Here is a 17,449-nt window from a genome sequence, read left to right on the forward strand (position 1 = left end):
CCTCTCTGGCCACGCACGTCGAGGGCAGGCGCTCCAGCCCCATAAACGTCGGACTGGGTTGGAGGTGAGGCTCGGAGAGCCTGCCCGCCCGCCCACCCATCTCTTCAGAGAAACCTGTCTTTCCAGGGAGGGAGAGCAATATGTGGGAAAGCCGAGAGTCCTGGAACGTGAATTAGCCAGGGAGAGATGAATGTGTGATAGCTTGTACCTGGCAGCTACCAATTGAGTGCGTTAACGCTTTCAGGAGGGGGTTGAGCAGCGCTGGAGCTCGGGCGTTAAACGCAGGCGTCCTGCTACCCTGGGCCATGGTAGGGGGTCATCAAGGTTGTGCACGGCAGGGACAGGGAGCAAACCCGGTGCCTGGGTCCATCGGGGTGACTGTTGGTCCCTGTCACGGCACAGAGCGTAGGCTGAGGATCTGGCCTTTGGCAGCTTCCTACCAAAGGAGCTGACATTAGGGGATTTTTTTTTTCCCCCCTGGCTTCCCTGGAAATCAGTTAAATACTGCAGCTTTAAACAACATGGAGGAGGAGGAGGAAGATGCTGTCTGCCACTTCTCTCCTCTTCTTGGGGGACTGATGTACCACACAGAGCACAAGTCAGGAAAGGGGAGTCTCCATGTGCTGATCCTTGCCCTGCCCTGTATCTTTAGCCAAGCTGGGTGACCTTTATGCTCTTAACTTTCCTTTTTTGCGCTGATTGTTCCACATGGCATCGTTCAAGTGCAGCCCAGGCCTGGGGGACACGCAGACTGAACCACGCAGGCTGCTCTGATGGCTTGCTTGGAGCATGAGATGGAGCATGAGATGGAGCATGAGATGGAGCATGAGATATGATAAGCCCCAGGGTTTATCAGAGTGGCCAGAAATTAAGTGAAGGGGCTGCTTGTTGGAGGGGGCTGTTCCCGCAGCTCGGACGCCTTCTCTTCTGGGTGCTGGCGGCTGCCTTGATGCCTTGGCCTCCCTTAGCCGCACATGGTCAAGGGGCAGATCCACAAGCCCATCCAGGAGGAGACGACTTGGGTGCGGGGGCCGCCCTGGGAGCCCCTCCGCGAAGCCCCCCGCCCGCAGCCCCGGCGGGCAGGTGCCGCGGGGTGCATCTGCGCGGCCCAGGGCGGGCAAAACCGCCTTTCCTTCCTCCCTCCCTCCCTCCTTCCCACCCCACCCGGGGCCCTGGCAGCCCTGCAGGGACTCATCCATTCCCGAGTTACTAATATGCAAATGGAGGCTTTTGCATGGGCCGGGCGCCAGGCTGCTGGGTGTCAGGGCACCCGAGGGAGCCGGAGGTGGGGCGAGGCGTGGCGCGGCGCCGCATGCTCCCCTGGCCCTGCATGGCAACCGGCAATGGAGCTCTAGGTCCCTCGGGGAGCGGACCCACGGCCGGTTTGAGAGGCAGCGGGTGGCAGAGGAGGGAGGGCAAACTGGCAGCCCCTGGCAACCTGGGGCTGACGGCAGGAGGCTGGGCGCACCGCGGATTTCCCTCCGCCGGCAGGATGGTGAACCTGGAGTCTGTGCACGCAGGTAAAGGAACACTTGAGGAAGGATGGGGCTGGAGCTCGCCGCGTAGCCGAGATGGTGGAACTGGGGCAGGAAACGGGACTGCTCTGATTCCCGTGACCTTTCCTCCCGCCTTTCCCTCCTCTTCTCTCCAGCTGGAGCTGGCTATCGCAGCCGGTGCCTGGTTAAGTGCCCACATTCCTACCTGGGGATGGATGGATGCTGCCCTGATCCCTATTTAGGGGGCTGCCAAGCCATGCCCACAGTGTGGGCGCACCGCTCGCGCTGCCAGCCCTAGCACGGGTTGCGAAGCGGAGCGCAGGGGTCTCCCGGGCGCCTGGAAAATGGGCATTTAGTGCCTGACCTGTGGGTCCAGTCACTGGGATAAAGCTGGGAAGAGTGAGAGGGGATAAATTCACGGAGGGATGCGGCAAGGGAGGAGGGGGGTGTGCGTGTGTGCATGAGAGAGTGAGATGGGACATGGGCTGGAAGGAGAAAAGTTAACGACAAAGAGGGAAAAGGAGGGAGAAATGAATGAGGAGGGAGCTGTAGGAGGCTGGGTTGAGCGAGGAATGAATGAACAGGGATACTCAGCAGGAGCGAGACTCCTTCCAGGGGCTCTGACACACAGGTACAGCTTGGGTAGTCTCGCATCTTCTCTGAGCAGACCTCCCCTCTGCAATTACCTGGGGAACAAGAGCAATCACTGCCAAATCCCTCGGAGCTGTGCTGAGCTCCGGCTCGCCTCGACAGAGTGAGTTTGGCTTCTGCCCTCAGCCCAAGCCCCCGTGCTGGAGGGGAAGGACCACGTCCCTGGGCATGCCGGAGCTGAGGGTGACGCTGGGGCAGGAGCGGAGCCGCAGCAGCAGTGAAGGACAGATCCTGACAACCCCTCCTGGGGCAGGGGCAGGCAGCAGGGTGCCGGGGGTACGGGAGCCACGTCCCCCGCTAGTGACCTGTGTCTGGCGCTCTGTGCAGCAGGAGATGCTGTGTGTTGTCCCCAGGTTTGGAGGGGAGGAGGCGGGGGGTGGGAATACATCCGTCGGTCTGTCCCGGGCTCGTTCCTTTTGCATACCTATTGGCACGCCGCAGCGAAGCTGGGGCATTTGGTGGCCCTGCTGGGTCCATGCCCAGTGCTTGTAGCCCCCTCAACAGGCCCTGCCTGCATGTGGGCTCGCAGGCGGGCCTGCAGGGCAAGGCAGATGCTGCGGCAATGCCATCATCTAACACAGTGTCAGCCTGCAGTGGCTGAGATGGCCAAAGCCTCTGCTCCACGGCTGCATTGTAACCTCTCCATGGCTCTGGGGTGCCAGCAGCCAGCCTCCCTGTGCCAGCCATGGGGAGGGCAGCTGGGGAGCCCCCAGTATGGCGCAGCCGGCAGCGAGGAGAGGCTGCAGGAGGCTCGTGGTCTTGGCTCAGCGTGTGAGCCTGACTAGTCTGAGCACCTGCGATGGGTGTGCTTGTGTGCGGTGTCTCTCGGGGACGCATCCCCCGCAGGCTCCTATCCACCCATCTGCTTTGCTTGTGGGCGACTCTTTCTTCATGAGAAGATTCCCAAAATCGATACTGTGCCCTCTGTCAAAGCCAGTGGCATCACTCCCAGGGTGGATTTGGCCAGGAGCTGCGCGGAGCTGGGTGCGTGCTGAACTTCCACACTCTCCCAAGTCATCCCACCCCTGCCGTCTGCCGGAATGGCCTAAGGTTTAAGCAGCCTTTCTGCAGGGAGGGAGACCATCCTGGGCCCAACACTTCCATGTGCCAGAGCCCAGCGCTGGTGGGAGGATGTTTCTTCACCCTCCTGCAGAGGCGGTTCAGCGTGTTTGGTTTTGGGGTCCCTGAGCAGCAAGGCCTGGCAGTGAGCAGCTTGCGGAGGTGTGCTCTGTATCTTCCCTGGCCATGCAGAGAGGATGCAGCCTGCAAAGCGAGGGTGGGCTGCTCAGGCTCCGCACGCCCTCCTTCCCTGCAGCAGCGCCTTCCCCGGCGCATACCACCGCCTCCTCCCCAGGCATTTGGATATTGCACCTTCCTGGAGCCTCCAGAGGGACTCGGGCACCCAAAGTGGAGAAAATTCAGTAGGCTCCAGGTGATGGTCGCAGCCAAGCTGAGCTCCCCCACCATCAGCACTGGCTTTCGTTTTGCCTTTTAAAGTCATCAGGCTGGTTTACCCTAGTGCCCGTGTCTGAACAACTGCTAGGAATAAGGGCTTGGGAAAGCTGTATTTGCTGACACCGTTTGTTTCAGCAAAAATACAGATGCAGATATATCCCCAGAGAAGTGTCTGCACTGGTAGAGCTTCTTTGGTCTGGGTGAACAAACCAGACTACCCCTACCCCAGGTATGTTTGCTAGCCGAGGTATAGCAGCACATTTTTAATATGGCCCAGGCCGCAGTGGCGGCTCCTAATAGGTCTGTGGTTAGGAGTTAGGCAGTCCTAAGTTGCATTATTTTTCCCAGAGATTTTTTTTTTTTTTTTTTACTAGCCCGCTTATTCTCTGTATATTGCCAGCCTCGCAAAGGAGCCTGCATTTAGTCAAACTCACTCTCACAGCCTGTTTTGTCTTGAGATATTTTGTTCTAATGGGGGGTGTGTGTGTGTGTTCAAATCCAGATGCATCACTCCATCCTGGTTCATAGTGGAGTACTTTTGGGTGTCAATAAAAAGCTTGCTTTTATCTCGGCTACACTTATGGCATATTAGAATGTAATTCCTCTATATGCCTGCTCCCCGTTCTTAAGGACACCTTGGAGGATGACGGGTGCTGCACTGCTGTCCTGGCCAGCCCCAAACCACTCAGTAGGCTTTGACCAAAAGGGGGCTTTCTTTTTCTTCCTGCCTTGTGGGTTTTTTCCCCCCCTACAAGATATTTAAGCTTTTATTACATTTATGTAATAAAAATGTAGTAAATATGTGTACATTTATGATGGGAATTCAAATCTTTGTGAAAATAAAATTCTTCTGCTCTGTGTACGAGAGAATCAGAGGGCATCTTGTTATCTCCTGACTCCAGGAGGAAGGAATTTAACTGATGGATAGCATGTGATGTGTAATCAAGCTACAGCTGCAATTCCTCCTTTCCTCCTGGCCCACCCCAGGTTATAAATGGCAGAGGGGCTGAGGGCTCCCTCCTGCAAAAGGGAGAGAGCTTCTCATGGTTCGCTTTTGCAGCTTCCCTTCTTCAGTTCTGTCTGAATTGCTCTGTGTCTTGCTCTGTGCCCATAAGGGGCTCTTTGGTCTTGGGGATTAGATCACTTCCTTTCACTAATATGTGTTTATTTGTTATTTGCTTGCCCACAATGAAACCTGCAATACTCTTTTTTTTTTTTTTTTGCAAGCTTGCAGACTTTTTCACTAACCAAGCGCCAAACTTTTGCATAGCTGAAGATTTTTCTTACTCTATTTTATGAGAATGTGGCTTTTTTTTCTTTTAAGATAATTTTTGGCATCCGACAAAACTTTGTGCTTTGTAGATTGCCTAAGTTAGGGTCCCTTGGCAGTATTACAAAACAAGAAGATGATGATAATTACTCTTCCTGCAGTAGAAACACTTAGAAGCCCCACTAAACGTTCATGTCTTAATTACAGAGGGTTTATTTGAAGGGGGGGGGAATCCCACAACTCTTTTTCTCTCTTCTTTTTCCCCTCACCCCCTAATACAATTTAAAGGAAGGAACTTTATGAAATATGTGAATGCTTCTGCAGTCCACCTCTGTTATAAGATCTTGTCATTTTTTCTTTCCTTTTTTCATTTGCTGAAGAAAAAGCTTCAAAATTTAACCTAAACAACGCTATTTAATTTTGGCCAAAAAGCAGGTAACTTTCAATTTACACACTGGAAGTTTGAGGAGAGAGGGAAAACCAAACCTGAACAAACAAAAAGGCCTGCCTGCTTTAGTGTGAGTAACAGAGGGAAATGGGTATAAAAAGCTATAGGCTTCTTCTCAGCCTTTTGGCCGTTTGGAAATAATAAAAGGCATATATAGGAAAGAGGAAAAGGTTTGCATGATGCCTTTGAGAAGGCTTCCACCTGCCTTTTCTACCCCAGCTAAACCACAGCAAACACTCGCCCAGCTTCCACACTGTTGTTATTGCCCAATGCAAATCGGATGAGCTCTGTGGCCGGGATTGGCTGCAGGAAGCACATGCAAATCAGTCGGTTCTTTATAAAAAAATTATTATTATCTTCCCTCCCCCCCACTAGCCTGGAAAGAGTTAAAATTCTGATGTTAAAGGTAGAAGAGCATGAGGGGGTGTCCATCTGAATTTGAATAGATATTCTTCCTCCTTTCACTGGTGTGTACTTTGCCTCTTTTAAGGAGGAGATGAGCAATCCAGTGTAAAGTTGACTATTCCCACCTTTTCTTTCAGCTGTGCCCGAAGGAGAACGTGGCCCCGGGTGTGGTGGCAGCCATCACTTCAAGGGTAAATGACAAATTTATTGGCATTGATAAGGGTGGAGGGAAATGTCCCGGGAGCTTGATGGCAAAGTACTCCTCTTCTTACTCTTCTTGCTCCTGGGTTAGGGACAGTGCTTTGGAGCAAGGCAGCTCCTCGGTGGTTCGCGAGGGGTGGAAGCAGAGAGCAGGGCAGGCCGTTTGCAAACAGGGATCAGATGCGTTGAGAGAAACCATCAGATGTCTTGAGAGTTCACAAGGGCGTGAGAGGAGAAGAGGGACTTTGCTTCCCTCCCTGAGAGCATCTTGCTCCGCGCCTGCCTTCCTGAGGCCGGTCCTGCCTGAGCTTCCTACAGCACCAAGCACCGGCCCGGCTGAGCATCTCAAGGGACAAGGAGAGGATGCGGGCGAGGAGGGCAGAGCTGGGAGGGATCCCCTGCCTCCTCAGGTGTGGGTGGTGGACGGTGTCAAACTGAGAGCCACGCCAGCTGGCTTGGGAAGCCGGCATAAAGCCGTGGGGAGAGGCCACCGAGGCTGGGAGGGCTCCTGGTGGTCAGACAACCCCCTCATCCTCTGTGCGGGAAAGGAGCCATGAGGAAGGTGAGAACACAGCAGCAAATTGGGGAGGGGGAGATGAACGAGGGGGATGCGAAGAGCAACAGGAGGGAAAGTGCATCCTCGGAGCTGATGAATATTCTAGTGACTGTATGTTGAGGAATCAGAAATTTGAAAGTCTGATGGTTTATTATAATTACACATTCATTTGTGCTGTTTAGTGGAAGCCACATGTGCCTGTTGCCTGGGACTGTGACCTGTTATTAAAATCAGTTGTGCCTCCTTTTCCAGAGATCAAGATGAGCGGTGATGCGGCAGATTCCACAGATACTCGGCATGAACCCGACCAGGTGGAGCCAGGTAAGGAGGGTCCGGGACCTGGGGGGCAAGCGAGGGAGCCCGAGGAGGGAGGGGAAAGCAAAGCAAAGGGGCGTTATGGGTGCTGGAAGTTTCTGTCAGCGCTTTTCTTGACTCCTGTTGCTGCTACGTTGCGCTCTTCCAGCCAGCCTGGGAGTTGATCAAGAATGCGCTCTGGGCTAGGATTGCGTCCGTATCTTGATCAGCATGCAAGATCCTTCCGTAAGAGCAGTGAATCAGCGTGTGTCTCGGTGATGTCCTCTGCGGTTTTAGCATGGAAATACACCCGCGTCTTGCCAGAGGAGTGATGCCATTGAAACAGTCTTGGTCCGCTCAGCTTAGCACAAACAGCTCTTCGTTTTACACAGGGTTCACGTCAGGAACATTTCCTTAGACAAAACTCCCGGGGACTAAGCCTTTTTTGGCCACATGTATATAGAAAAAGAGGAGTGACTTTGGGAATAATCAAATCCAGCTAGGTAGTTCCAGCAAAAATTTATCGCTCTTCATCTTGAAGCTTGATTGAGTTTCTCATCTCCACTACTCCCACCTGACGGCTGCTCAGACTCTGGCTGTTCCGTGGCTGGAAGCCCCAGTTTTCCTTGAATATGCAAAGCTGAAGAACAGGGCGATCCTTTGAAGACGATAGCACTGGTGTTAGCACTGATTTCTGCCAGGTTACCTACCGACTCCTGCGCTGTCACAAGGCGTGATACACGCCAGAAAAATCAGTTTGGCGTTTTCTGGCACGACTTCTGACTGTCGCTGCCTGCAGTGGGCTTTGAATGCAAGACCTCGAGGCTGTCATTTCACAAAGGCTCGTGGTCAGATTCCTTTTTAGGCAAATAAACGGCAATAAGAAATATACGTAGCACCTACTAAGGATAACAAACTAAGGTTATTAGAAACTGTGAGGCTCATCTGTAGACACACCTTTTAAAACTAAAAGTGATAAAGACAACATAAGAAGAATCATTGCTCTTTGAGTAATGAAGAGCCCTAAGGTTGGGGTGGGGGTAGGTGTGACAGCAGATTAAAATTTTACACGGAATGATTTTACTGTTTCTCTTTTACTTTTGTCATTTGAGAGGACTTAGAAAAAAATATCTTGGTAAAGCCAGAGCAGCTTAGGCATGTTTAAATAGGACTAAACCTACCCCTTTATTTACACCATACATTGAAGACTAGAAATCCTCTGTGCTCTTAGCTATTAAGCTGGGTTATTTGACATAATCTAATGTAGAGATAAAATCTGGTTCTATTCATGTCCGTGAACTCTGATTGACTTTGGTCAGGTCAGCTTCTGCTCAGGGCTTTCAGATGACCCCAAGCTGGTTTTTGAGATAAATGTTTCCAAGCCGCCTAGCAACAAACGTCCTCAACTTCCCAAGCTCTTTCAAAAAACCCTGGTAGCTGATACAGGGCCTTAAATTGGGAACCAGGGTCTCCTGAAATGTTCCGTGCATCTTGGCACATAGAGCTGATGGAGAGCATAGTTGAATCAAGATTAGGGAAAGCTGTGTTACTACGAATTTGGTTTTGGCATTGGCTGTTACTAACTGTAGTGGGAGACTCCGGCTGCTGATGTTGTAGTCAAAAGTGTTAAATAGGTGAGAAGCTGGCACCGCAGTTGATTGGGTAAAATATGTTTTCCACCTTAAGCTTCCCAGACAGCCATTAGTGTTAGCTGTAGCACCTCTTTCTAGTGGTAATTGAGAAAAGAAAGCAGAGAAGTGAAGTCAATTTGTTTTAAAATAACAAAAATGTTTGCGGCAGCATTAGCTCTGCTCTAGGAGCCTTCAAATCAAGCAGGGAAATCAGAACAAGTAAATCTCCTTCATTTGCAAAAGAGTGACACTTCCCTGCGGACTGATACGAGGAACCTGTTTAAATTAAATTATTCCTTTTTCTAATGCAGTCCCCGTGATCGGTTGATCTGTTCGGGATCTTCAGAGATCACCACATCAGACTTAGCTGTGATGAGAGACCCCGCAGTGAGTCAGGAGCTTCTTGCCGGGCTGTAGCAAACAGGCAGGACCCCTCCTGCGGGGTGACGGGTCCCTTGCAGGACTCCCAGAGAAGAGGGTGGCCAGGGCAGCATGACAGGCTGTTGCTCAGCTCTGTATGTTGTATTTCAGGTGTGTCACCTGGCACATCAGCCCCACTGGCAGTCACCACGGCAGCCAAGCCCACAGAGGGTCTGCCTCCATGCTTTACTGAAAACCTCTACCCATCTTTGTCGGAGTTTTTGTTGGTTTTTTTTTTTTTCTCTTTCCGACCCTTCTGTTTACAAACAACAAAGCTCTTTGTACTGAACTGCCCTGGAAGTTTTTATTTTCCCTTATACACATTGTTAGAGGAATATTTACTGCAACACCTAATAGTTTAGTGTTTTGTTTACTAGCTTCATGTGGGAAAATCTGTTTTCTGATGACTCATTAATTGAAGACCCGTTTCCTAATGAATTGGTCCAATCTACACAGCTCCCCAGGAATCTTGTTACCTCCAAAGGAGAGGGCAGTTACCAAACTAACAATATTATAGTTTATAAAGAATGGAAATCCTTCTAGGTGCAGATTTACAAAGGCCTTTGATCACCAAAAGATGCAGACTGGCTCCAAGAAGAATTAAAAAAAAAAAAAGGCAACCAAAAAAATACAGGAGGGAGTTGGGTGCCAAAACGCTTTTGTAAACCAAGCCCTTGATCTAAAACTGATGCTCAAAGATCTGATGGGAAGTGTCAGTAGCAGAAGCATAATCTCATCCTTTCATATCTCAGCCAGTTCTAGGCTTAGAGGGGGAAAAAGGGTAATTTGGGGCATTGTTTTACTTTGAAAGTGTTTAAAATAATCGCGGGGCTTTTTCTTTTTTGAGAAAATTGTGAAAATTGTTCATCTTTCGTAGGAGGTTAAAAAAGCGAAGCTTTTTTTTTTTCTTTCTTTTTAATCCACACCAATTTCATAGAAAACACTTCAAAGCTTTTAGTAAGATGTTCTCCAAAACCCCATATTTGTTTGATTCCACCCCCTTCCACGTCTACTGGTTGTAGTGAAATTTTGCCATTTTACAAAAAGCCATGATTTAAAATAAAAATCAAAATCTGAGGAACATCACCTACCCTACTCAGGCTTGTAAATTTTAAGCCCTCCTTTACCTTAACTCTGCCTTTTTTTTATCACACTGCATGTGAGAGGGGGAAGAGGGGAACAGGCAGGAGTTTCTCCCGTGAGGGCTGTGGGTTGGGGTGCCTTCCCCCATCGCCCAGGAGCTGTGTGGGTCCCGAGCACCGGGTCATCCCTCTGGTCTGAGGGTCCTCTTCACCCTTTCCTGCGTGATGCCAGCGTGGTTCAGCGCTGGGCGTGCGGCGGCCGTGGCTGGGCTCGCAGGCAGTCCCGCTGACTCCATGGGGGGTAATGACAAGCGTGAGTTTTATGCTTGGCTGTAAGCTCTTTTCATCTTTTTAAACTGATGAAAGCCATGCCAGCAAGTTCTGGGTTGATTTTTTTTATGGGAACTGTGGGGGCTTGGCACTGCTGAGTGTCGCCCCTGGTCTTCAAGCCGAGAGGCAGAGATCTCCCCCTTCTTGTGGTTTATCTAAGCCCTCTGTATCTGATGCAACAAAATGCTGAGGTGGGACTTGCCTCTGTCTGTCTGTTTGTTTGTGTCAGACACTTGTTCCCCGTTTATCTGCTTGATCAAAACAGGTTACACCAAGCAAAGCTACTTCCCTTTGATTTCATCTGTTGAGGCTATGGGGGGGAAGCCAAAGCTTTAACAAAAGGGCGATAGGGAAGCTCTTCAAACACAACCATCGGTAACTGAATAGCTGCGGGCGCTCCGAACATCTTCCCTCCCCACCCTGTAACACGGGGAACTGGCCGGCCTGCCAGGAGCCCAGGGCGGGGTGCGCGATGGGCACCCCAGCACCCGGGGAGAGGAGCCGGGGTGTGTACGTGTGGGTGCAATATAGGACAGCCCTACAGCGCTATCGCTGCCTCGGGAGCAGCCGGTATCGCTCCCCGGGGACAGCGGTGGTTGCCTGACCCGACAGCTTCGCCCAGCTCCCTCGGGTGTGGGGTCTGGAAGGGCAGCAGCCAGGTAGAGGAGGGTGGTTTGAAGGGGAGGGCACGTATCTGGGTGTGCTAGGAACCAATAAAGCAGGTATCTTCTCTCTGAGGGTAAGAAAGACCCTTTCCTTTAAACCTCAGGAAAATTAAAATGGTAAGGAGCTAGGATGCATTTGCTTCTACGGTCTTGAAGAGTGTCCCTTTTGAGGGGACGGTCCTTTGAATGTCATTCTGCATCCTCGGCTTCAGCCAACTCGTGCCGGTGGCAGGATGTCAGCACGAGAGACGCCTTCCTCCACTGCTGCCGCAGGACACCTAAGGTCCCTTGGCAGTGGAGGCAAGAAAGAAAGGGCAGCTCTGAAAGTGGGCACCGAAATCTCCCACCCAAGGGAAAACTCCTCCCAGAACCCTGGCTTTTATGTCAGTGCATTTTGGTATTAAATCCACACCAGGGCAGACCTCTCCTCTCTGCCACACAGTCCCCGTACAAGCTTAGTTAAGTCTCCCTGTGTTCCTCAGCTCCCGAGGTGAGGGTCCCGATCTCTGCTCCCACCTTTTTGCCAGGGTGTAAGCTCTTTGGTGCTGGTCCTGCTCTCCCCAGAGAGGGGTACAGCTCTTGGCAGAACGGTGCCCTGATCCCTGCTGGGCTCTGGGAAGGCTGTTGGTTGTTGGGTTCCAATCGCAGGTGGCTGGGTAAGGTCTCTTTTATACTTGGTGACTCGTGCCGAAGTAGGGTATGGAGGCTCTGACCTCTGTGTCAGCTTCTAACTCGGGCAAAAGGAAATGTGCACAAGCAAGGGACGTCAGATTTGAGCAGTGCAATGGCTTGTGTGAGATGAGTTGGTGGGTGCTCAGGCTGTGCTGCTTGGTGCCCCCCTTGTGGCACTCAGGCGGCAAGCTAAGGGATGCACAGTCTGAGCTGTTTTTCTTCTGCCTTTTGTTCTTACCTCTTCATAGCAGGCTGGAAACAGGTTGCCAGGCCAGAGTCTTTTGAGGAAACTTGGCCTTCCCCGGCCCCACGCTGAGCCTAGTCCTTGGCTACGCCTTTGCTCTCCAAGGCTAGCTCTCCCTCGTGAAACTTTCCTCAAAGCCTCCAGGATTTCTCTTGTCTCTCCCCCCCGCAGCCATGCGCAGCCCCAGGACAAGTCCCGAATAAATAACAGCAGCAGCAGCCGGGCTGGAAACAGCTGGTTGCTATGGCAATTGGGCCTGCTCGGGATTTGCATAAGGCTGATGATTTTCATAGCACAGCCACATTTAAGGCAAGCAGGAGAAATTTCCATATTCCCAGCTCCGAGTCAGTTGGGGCGTGGGGGAGGCCAGGAGGGGGATATTTGAAATTCAAATGAAGGTGATTAGGGTTTGAGGTTGGGTTATTTTTTTTTTTTTTTTCTTAAACATCCCATTATGGAAGAGGATAAAAAAGGATGGGGAGGGGAAAGGGGAACAAAAGGCTGGTTTGACTTGAATTAGAGGGGCAAAGGAAGAGCTGGTCTGATCTGCCTCTTGCCTCTGGTCTAAGAGAAGAGACTTGCCCTCTCCCAGCACCTGCAGGTGAAATGTTTTCCGTGGGAACAACTGCTGCCCTCGGGTTTCCTTCTGGAAACTGCCCGAGTCTCCCACACTCGCTGTCCTGCTTTCTCCCCCTTCTCCCTGCCCCACACGAAGGGTATATCGCACTCGGAGCTGCAGTGGGACCAGGAGACGGGTTTTCTTTGAGGCACTGCTGACAAAGGAAAGGTGTTTTTATAACCCAGGGGTTTCCACCCAAATGAAACACTTGAGACTTCAGTGAAAGCTTCCCCTGGAGTCTGTAACCACCTGGCTGAGTCAGCACAGATTCACTTTTCTCGCTCACCAGCCTTAACTTTCCCAGGGAGATGCTCCAATGCCCCGCTTCGGTCTCTATGTGTCTTTAGAGCAGAGTGTTAACATGAAAACTGCAGCCCTACCTGGCTGCCTAAAAAATTCCCCAGCCTGTTCACACTTTCCCCTGCTCCCTTTAAGAAGTAATTCTTAAGGTAAGCCTTGGGAACAGCGAGTGTCGCAGCAGGGCATGTAAGGATCCAGGGAACTGACTGGTGTCTGCTCAGCTTCAGCTTCTGCTTCCCAGTGAGACTGGACACAGCTGGAGGGAATCAGGGGCAGCCACTAAAATGGTGAGAAGGTGATTTAAGTGAGGTCCCGCCAGCCAGGGCTCTTCCTGCTAGCTCTGGAGAAGTCGCTGGCCTGACTGCTGGGAATGGCAGCGTGAGGTCTATGACTTGGTATTTTCTTGAGCCTCCCAAGCGAATTGAAATCCTGAGGAGCGCATTTGATGCTGGGTATCTTTTTTTTTTTTTTTTGCTTAATAGAACCACATCCTTCTCAGTGCAGGTGAGCATTCTGCTTCGTTTATAGTATGTGGGTCAAGTATTGTTTATAGCTATAGTAATTGTTGCCAGTCTTTTCCTTACCCGCTCTTGGGTAATCTTTTAACTTGCCGTGTTGTTTGAGGTGAGAGGTTTGATTGTCGTATCAGCTAATGTGAACAAGGACGTTTCTCAGCTTCTAGAAAATGTACCTTGGAAGGCGCTCTGGCCTGCTTTGTCAGTCTCTAATGGCGTTGTGCTTTATCATCCGGAGTGCTAAAATCTTCGGGATAGGTGAGAGTAATCTTAATTTTAGATATTCAATACTTTGAGGCTGGAGCCTGACCTACTCACCCCAGGCTCCTTGTACAGTCAATGATGAAAATAGGTATCTCCAGAAGGTGACTCATCTCCCTGCTGTCTATCTTGGGGTGAGATGAATTGCCCTCTGGAAGCGCCTGCTTCCTCTCCCTGGCTGCAAAGGGAGCCTAGAGCAATTGGCTCAGAATTAGACACCTAAAAGTTAGACATCTAAGCCCAGGCAGCTGAATCCCCTGCCTGGTGTCTGCCTGGCACTGTTCCTCCATTGCCATTCAGCTGTTCCGAGTTTCCCTCCCAAATGCACGCGGCAGAAAACCGATTCCCTGTGGGAATTCCCCAGCACCTGCTAAAGATTGAAATCACCTTCTCTCTCATTCCCTGTCCCTTCTGTGCAGCTGAGATCAAACTGCCAGGTGAATTAGGTGTGCAGTGGGGTGGGAAGGGGGATAAGGTTAGCCTTCTGGTCGCAGCCCTGTTTTTGTCATCGGGTGAGAAGCCACGGGCGGCTGTCACTCCCCGCAGGTGACATCTGCATGTTGCTGCATGTGTTTGCCTCGGGAAGATGAAGGCGCACCACAATCTTGATTTTACTTTTCTCCCATCACGGCACTTTTATCCTCAAGTGCCGGACTGGCTCGGCGGCTTCCAGTGGGAATCGTGTTGGTTCTGATAGAGCGCTCGTCTTTGGTTTTCAGAGCAAACGGCGCGTTGCAGGCAGGGGGGAACAGCGGCGGGGCTGGGGGGGGGGGCGGGGAAAGCCGTCCGGAACTGTTCTGTTGCTCCCATCCCCAGAGAAACCTCCCCAGGCAAACTCGCACCAGATCTGATGCCAGTGCTATGCAAAACAGCTGCCAGGTGAACCAAGGAGAGCAGCGCAGTCCTTGTCTGCCGTGCTGCAGGGAGCCAGCCGAGCTTATCGCTGCCTTTTCCCCCCTGTCCGGAACACCCATAAAGAGGGGAATGAAGCCTTGCTTGATGGGGAACTGTAGTGCAAGGGGCTCAAAGCAATCTTTCTCCAGTTAAATCCCAGGGCTTTCCCCAGTTCGATGCAATTTAAGGAGGGGAGGGCTGTGTCTAGCAGACGCTGGAGACTTTGGATCCCACTGTGTCTGGCTGGTGTAGCAAGAGGCAAGCTGTTGGCTGGTGTGAAGCTCCATTAAAATTAGTGGAGTTCTGGCAGTTTACAGCAGACGAGAATCTGCTATGCTTTTCTTTCTTTTTATCTCCTGGAGCTAGAAAAGATTATATCTTAAGTGCAGATCCTCATCGTTTGAACAGCCCGCTCCTTTAAGGAGAGAAATGACTACTTCGGCGTGAGTCCTGATGTTGATAGAAACTGGGAGGAAACTGAGTCTATTTCAAAAATATTTGTAGGAAAGTTACTGATTTAACTGAAAGAGGAGAGTTGTTACCACTATCACACCCAAACCTTGCCTTGCAGCTGGAATTATTTTAATTTTACTCCAGCACAAGCTTTTACTGAAATAGAAAAAGATGAGATTTGTTTGCAAATAGATCTGTGCACAAACACTCACTGGTCCTGCTGAAAAGCTGAAGAGATTTGTGTATCCAGTTCCTATTTACATAACCACTGGGAGCAAAAATCACCTCACCCAGTTTTAAATATCTCACTATTGGACATCTAAGTCTGAACTAGTTGCCCCTGGGTCCCTTTGTAGTCAATAAAGAGAAATAGTCACCTCCAGAGGGCCATTCATCTCAACTTAAGATAGGCGTCTAAGATAGGTCAGATGAATGGCCTCTGGAGGTGCCTATTTCTCCTCACTGTCTACCAAGACAGCCTGGGGCAGTTATCTCAGACTTAGACGCCCAAGATACGACTAAGTTAGTGTCAATCTCCATGCCTGTTTGCAGCATGCTCCGCTGTCACAAAATACTTGGCTGAGGTGCTCCCGAACACCTCTGTTGATCTATGGTGGGATGTGCAAGAGAACGGAAGGTAGGACTTGGAAGAAGCTGTGTCTGGATTTGTAGGAGAGGAAGGGAAAAAGAAAGGTAGAAGGCTATCAGCCACATGTGCTTGTGCGGGGAGGGGGGGAAGTAAGAGATGGGAAGCTTGAAAGAGGAGGAAAGAATGTGCTGGAGAACTTGGGCCTGGTGGTAGCGATGTGGAGTGAAACTCCATTCCAGCTGTGCATCTCAAGTTCCAAGTTTTGGGGCGCATGATAGTGACTCAGAGCCATCATCACTGGGACCTAGGGATTTCCCTCAAGGACTTTGAATCTTGCCTCATCAACGTGCTCCATTTGAACGTGAGTGAAACTCTTGTATCCAAGAAACCAGAAGATTACCTTTTCCTTCCTGTTCTATTTTAGCAACTGAGAACTTAGTTTCCTCCTTCTCTCCTTCTTGCCTTTCTTCCCTTTAGCTACTGCCTTTAGATTGCATCAACCCCCCCGTGGGTTTCAAAGGTAGAAACTGCAGGCCTTGAAGATCCTCACGTGGTCCTGCTCAGGTGTGTGGATACTGATTGCGATCATCTATTAACACTATCAGCATTCCCATCGTTATATGTGCAGTTGTTGGCTCTTGGGGCGTAGAGCTGGAACGCAATGAATGAACGAATTCCTCGGGCGAGAGCAGCTGGAGAGAGGTGGTCAGGGAGCAGATGGTTACAGCGAGAGGCACGAGAGCGCGTGGCAAGCTGGAGGTTGTAGGGAATTACATGGAAAGAAGATAAAGCCCCGAGACCGGGAAGAGAAAGAAGCTTTGAGGAGCAGGTCGGGTGGAAGGCTCTAGCACAGCAGAAACGCAGACAGGCTGGGGGAGAAGGTGCAGAGCCGGATCTGGGTTGAGTTACAAGCAGTGAGAAGGCAGAGGAGATTTCAGAGAAGGGGGCAACAGCTTGTCCTGCTGCGAAATAGTGCTCTGGTATTGTTTGGTAGTGAAGACCTGCAGCTCAGTTCCCACCGTCAATGCTTTTAACACGTTGCAGATTAAATCTCCAGCGCTGTTTCTAGATAGCAGAGAACCAGGGTGCCATGAAACTGTTATCGTTGACTCTAAAATATTTTGCCGTCTATGAATAATTGTACCGAGTGCACTCGCCCTGAGGATCTCAAAGAACCGTGCTGATTCACCTGGGAATATAAAGCGTATGGTGCAAGCTGAAAAACTGCATGCGAGGTCAGAGCGGAGGCTCATTCGGTTGAAGAAAGCAAGTCAATGGGAGAGAGTTGGGCTTGTGCTCCTGCCTGCACAGCCTCTCCTAACCGCCTTCCAACTTTTTGCAAGAGAGACTTGGACTACTGAGAAACACGATGTGTTGAAGCTTGATCAGATCACAGGGCACGGGCTATGCTTTATGGGGAACGTTATACTGGGGGGGGGAGAGAAAGGAGGGGGAGCCCCTGGGGGCTTGTGCCTGTGGGATGTGAACAATTTAAGACTGTTTATCACAAACTCGGTTGGACTGGAAGAGAATGAGTGAGGGAATGGATTGCAAAGGGAAGGGAAGAGGTTTCTTGGGGTTGCCTTTGCAACTAAAGAAGCTTCGTGGAATCCCTTAAAGCATTCATATCTGTGGAGTGTACAACTTTTCCTCTGTGATGTTCTTGATGAATTTGGCAGGTGTGATGGGGGGGGGGGGGAGAAGGGGGGGGATGTTTATCATCAAAGGGGAATGAGTGAGGGCCTGTGCGGTACCTTCAGGCTGAAACCTGTCTGATTTTCCCCCTGTGCCTGCCAATCTCTTTTGGAATCAAGGAGACGCCTCTTGAGCACAACCCCACGGCACCCTCTGTTCCTTTAGATATCCCGTAATTACTCAGTGCCACACGGGTTCCTGAAGATCCCTGGTTAACAGCCTCGGCCACCTGTTTGCTAGCCTCTCCCACAGTTAGCTCTTGCTTTATGTACATTGCCTTGGTCCTGGACTTCCCTGGAGATT

At 50.9% G+C, this 17,449-nt stretch overlaps 1 protein-coding gene across 1 annotated transcript in view; it reads left to right on the forward strand.

Moving 5' to 3' along the window:
* Positions 1-1,234: 1,234 nt before the first annotated feature.
* Positions 1,235-17,449, forward strand: part of POU2F3 (POU class 2 homeobox 3) — a 42,094-nt gene continuing 25,879 nt past the window's right edge. The window contains exons 1-3 of the mRNA XM_074162427.1: positions 1,235-1,520; positions 5,863-5,916; positions 6,735-6,803. Of these exons, the coding sequence (XP_074018528.1) occupies positions 1,235-1,520; positions 5,863-5,916; positions 6,735-6,803 (409 nt within the window). The remainder of the gene's footprint in view (positions 1,521-5,862; positions 5,917-6,734; positions 6,804-17,449) is intronic.

The sequence above is a fragment of the Numenius arquata genome, chromosome 22 (genome assembly GCF_964106895.1).
Source record: "Numenius arquata chromosome 22, bNumArq3.hap1.1, whole genome shotgun sequence".
NCBI lineage: Eukaryota > Metazoa > Chordata > Aves > Charadriiformes > Scolopacidae > Numenius > Numenius arquata.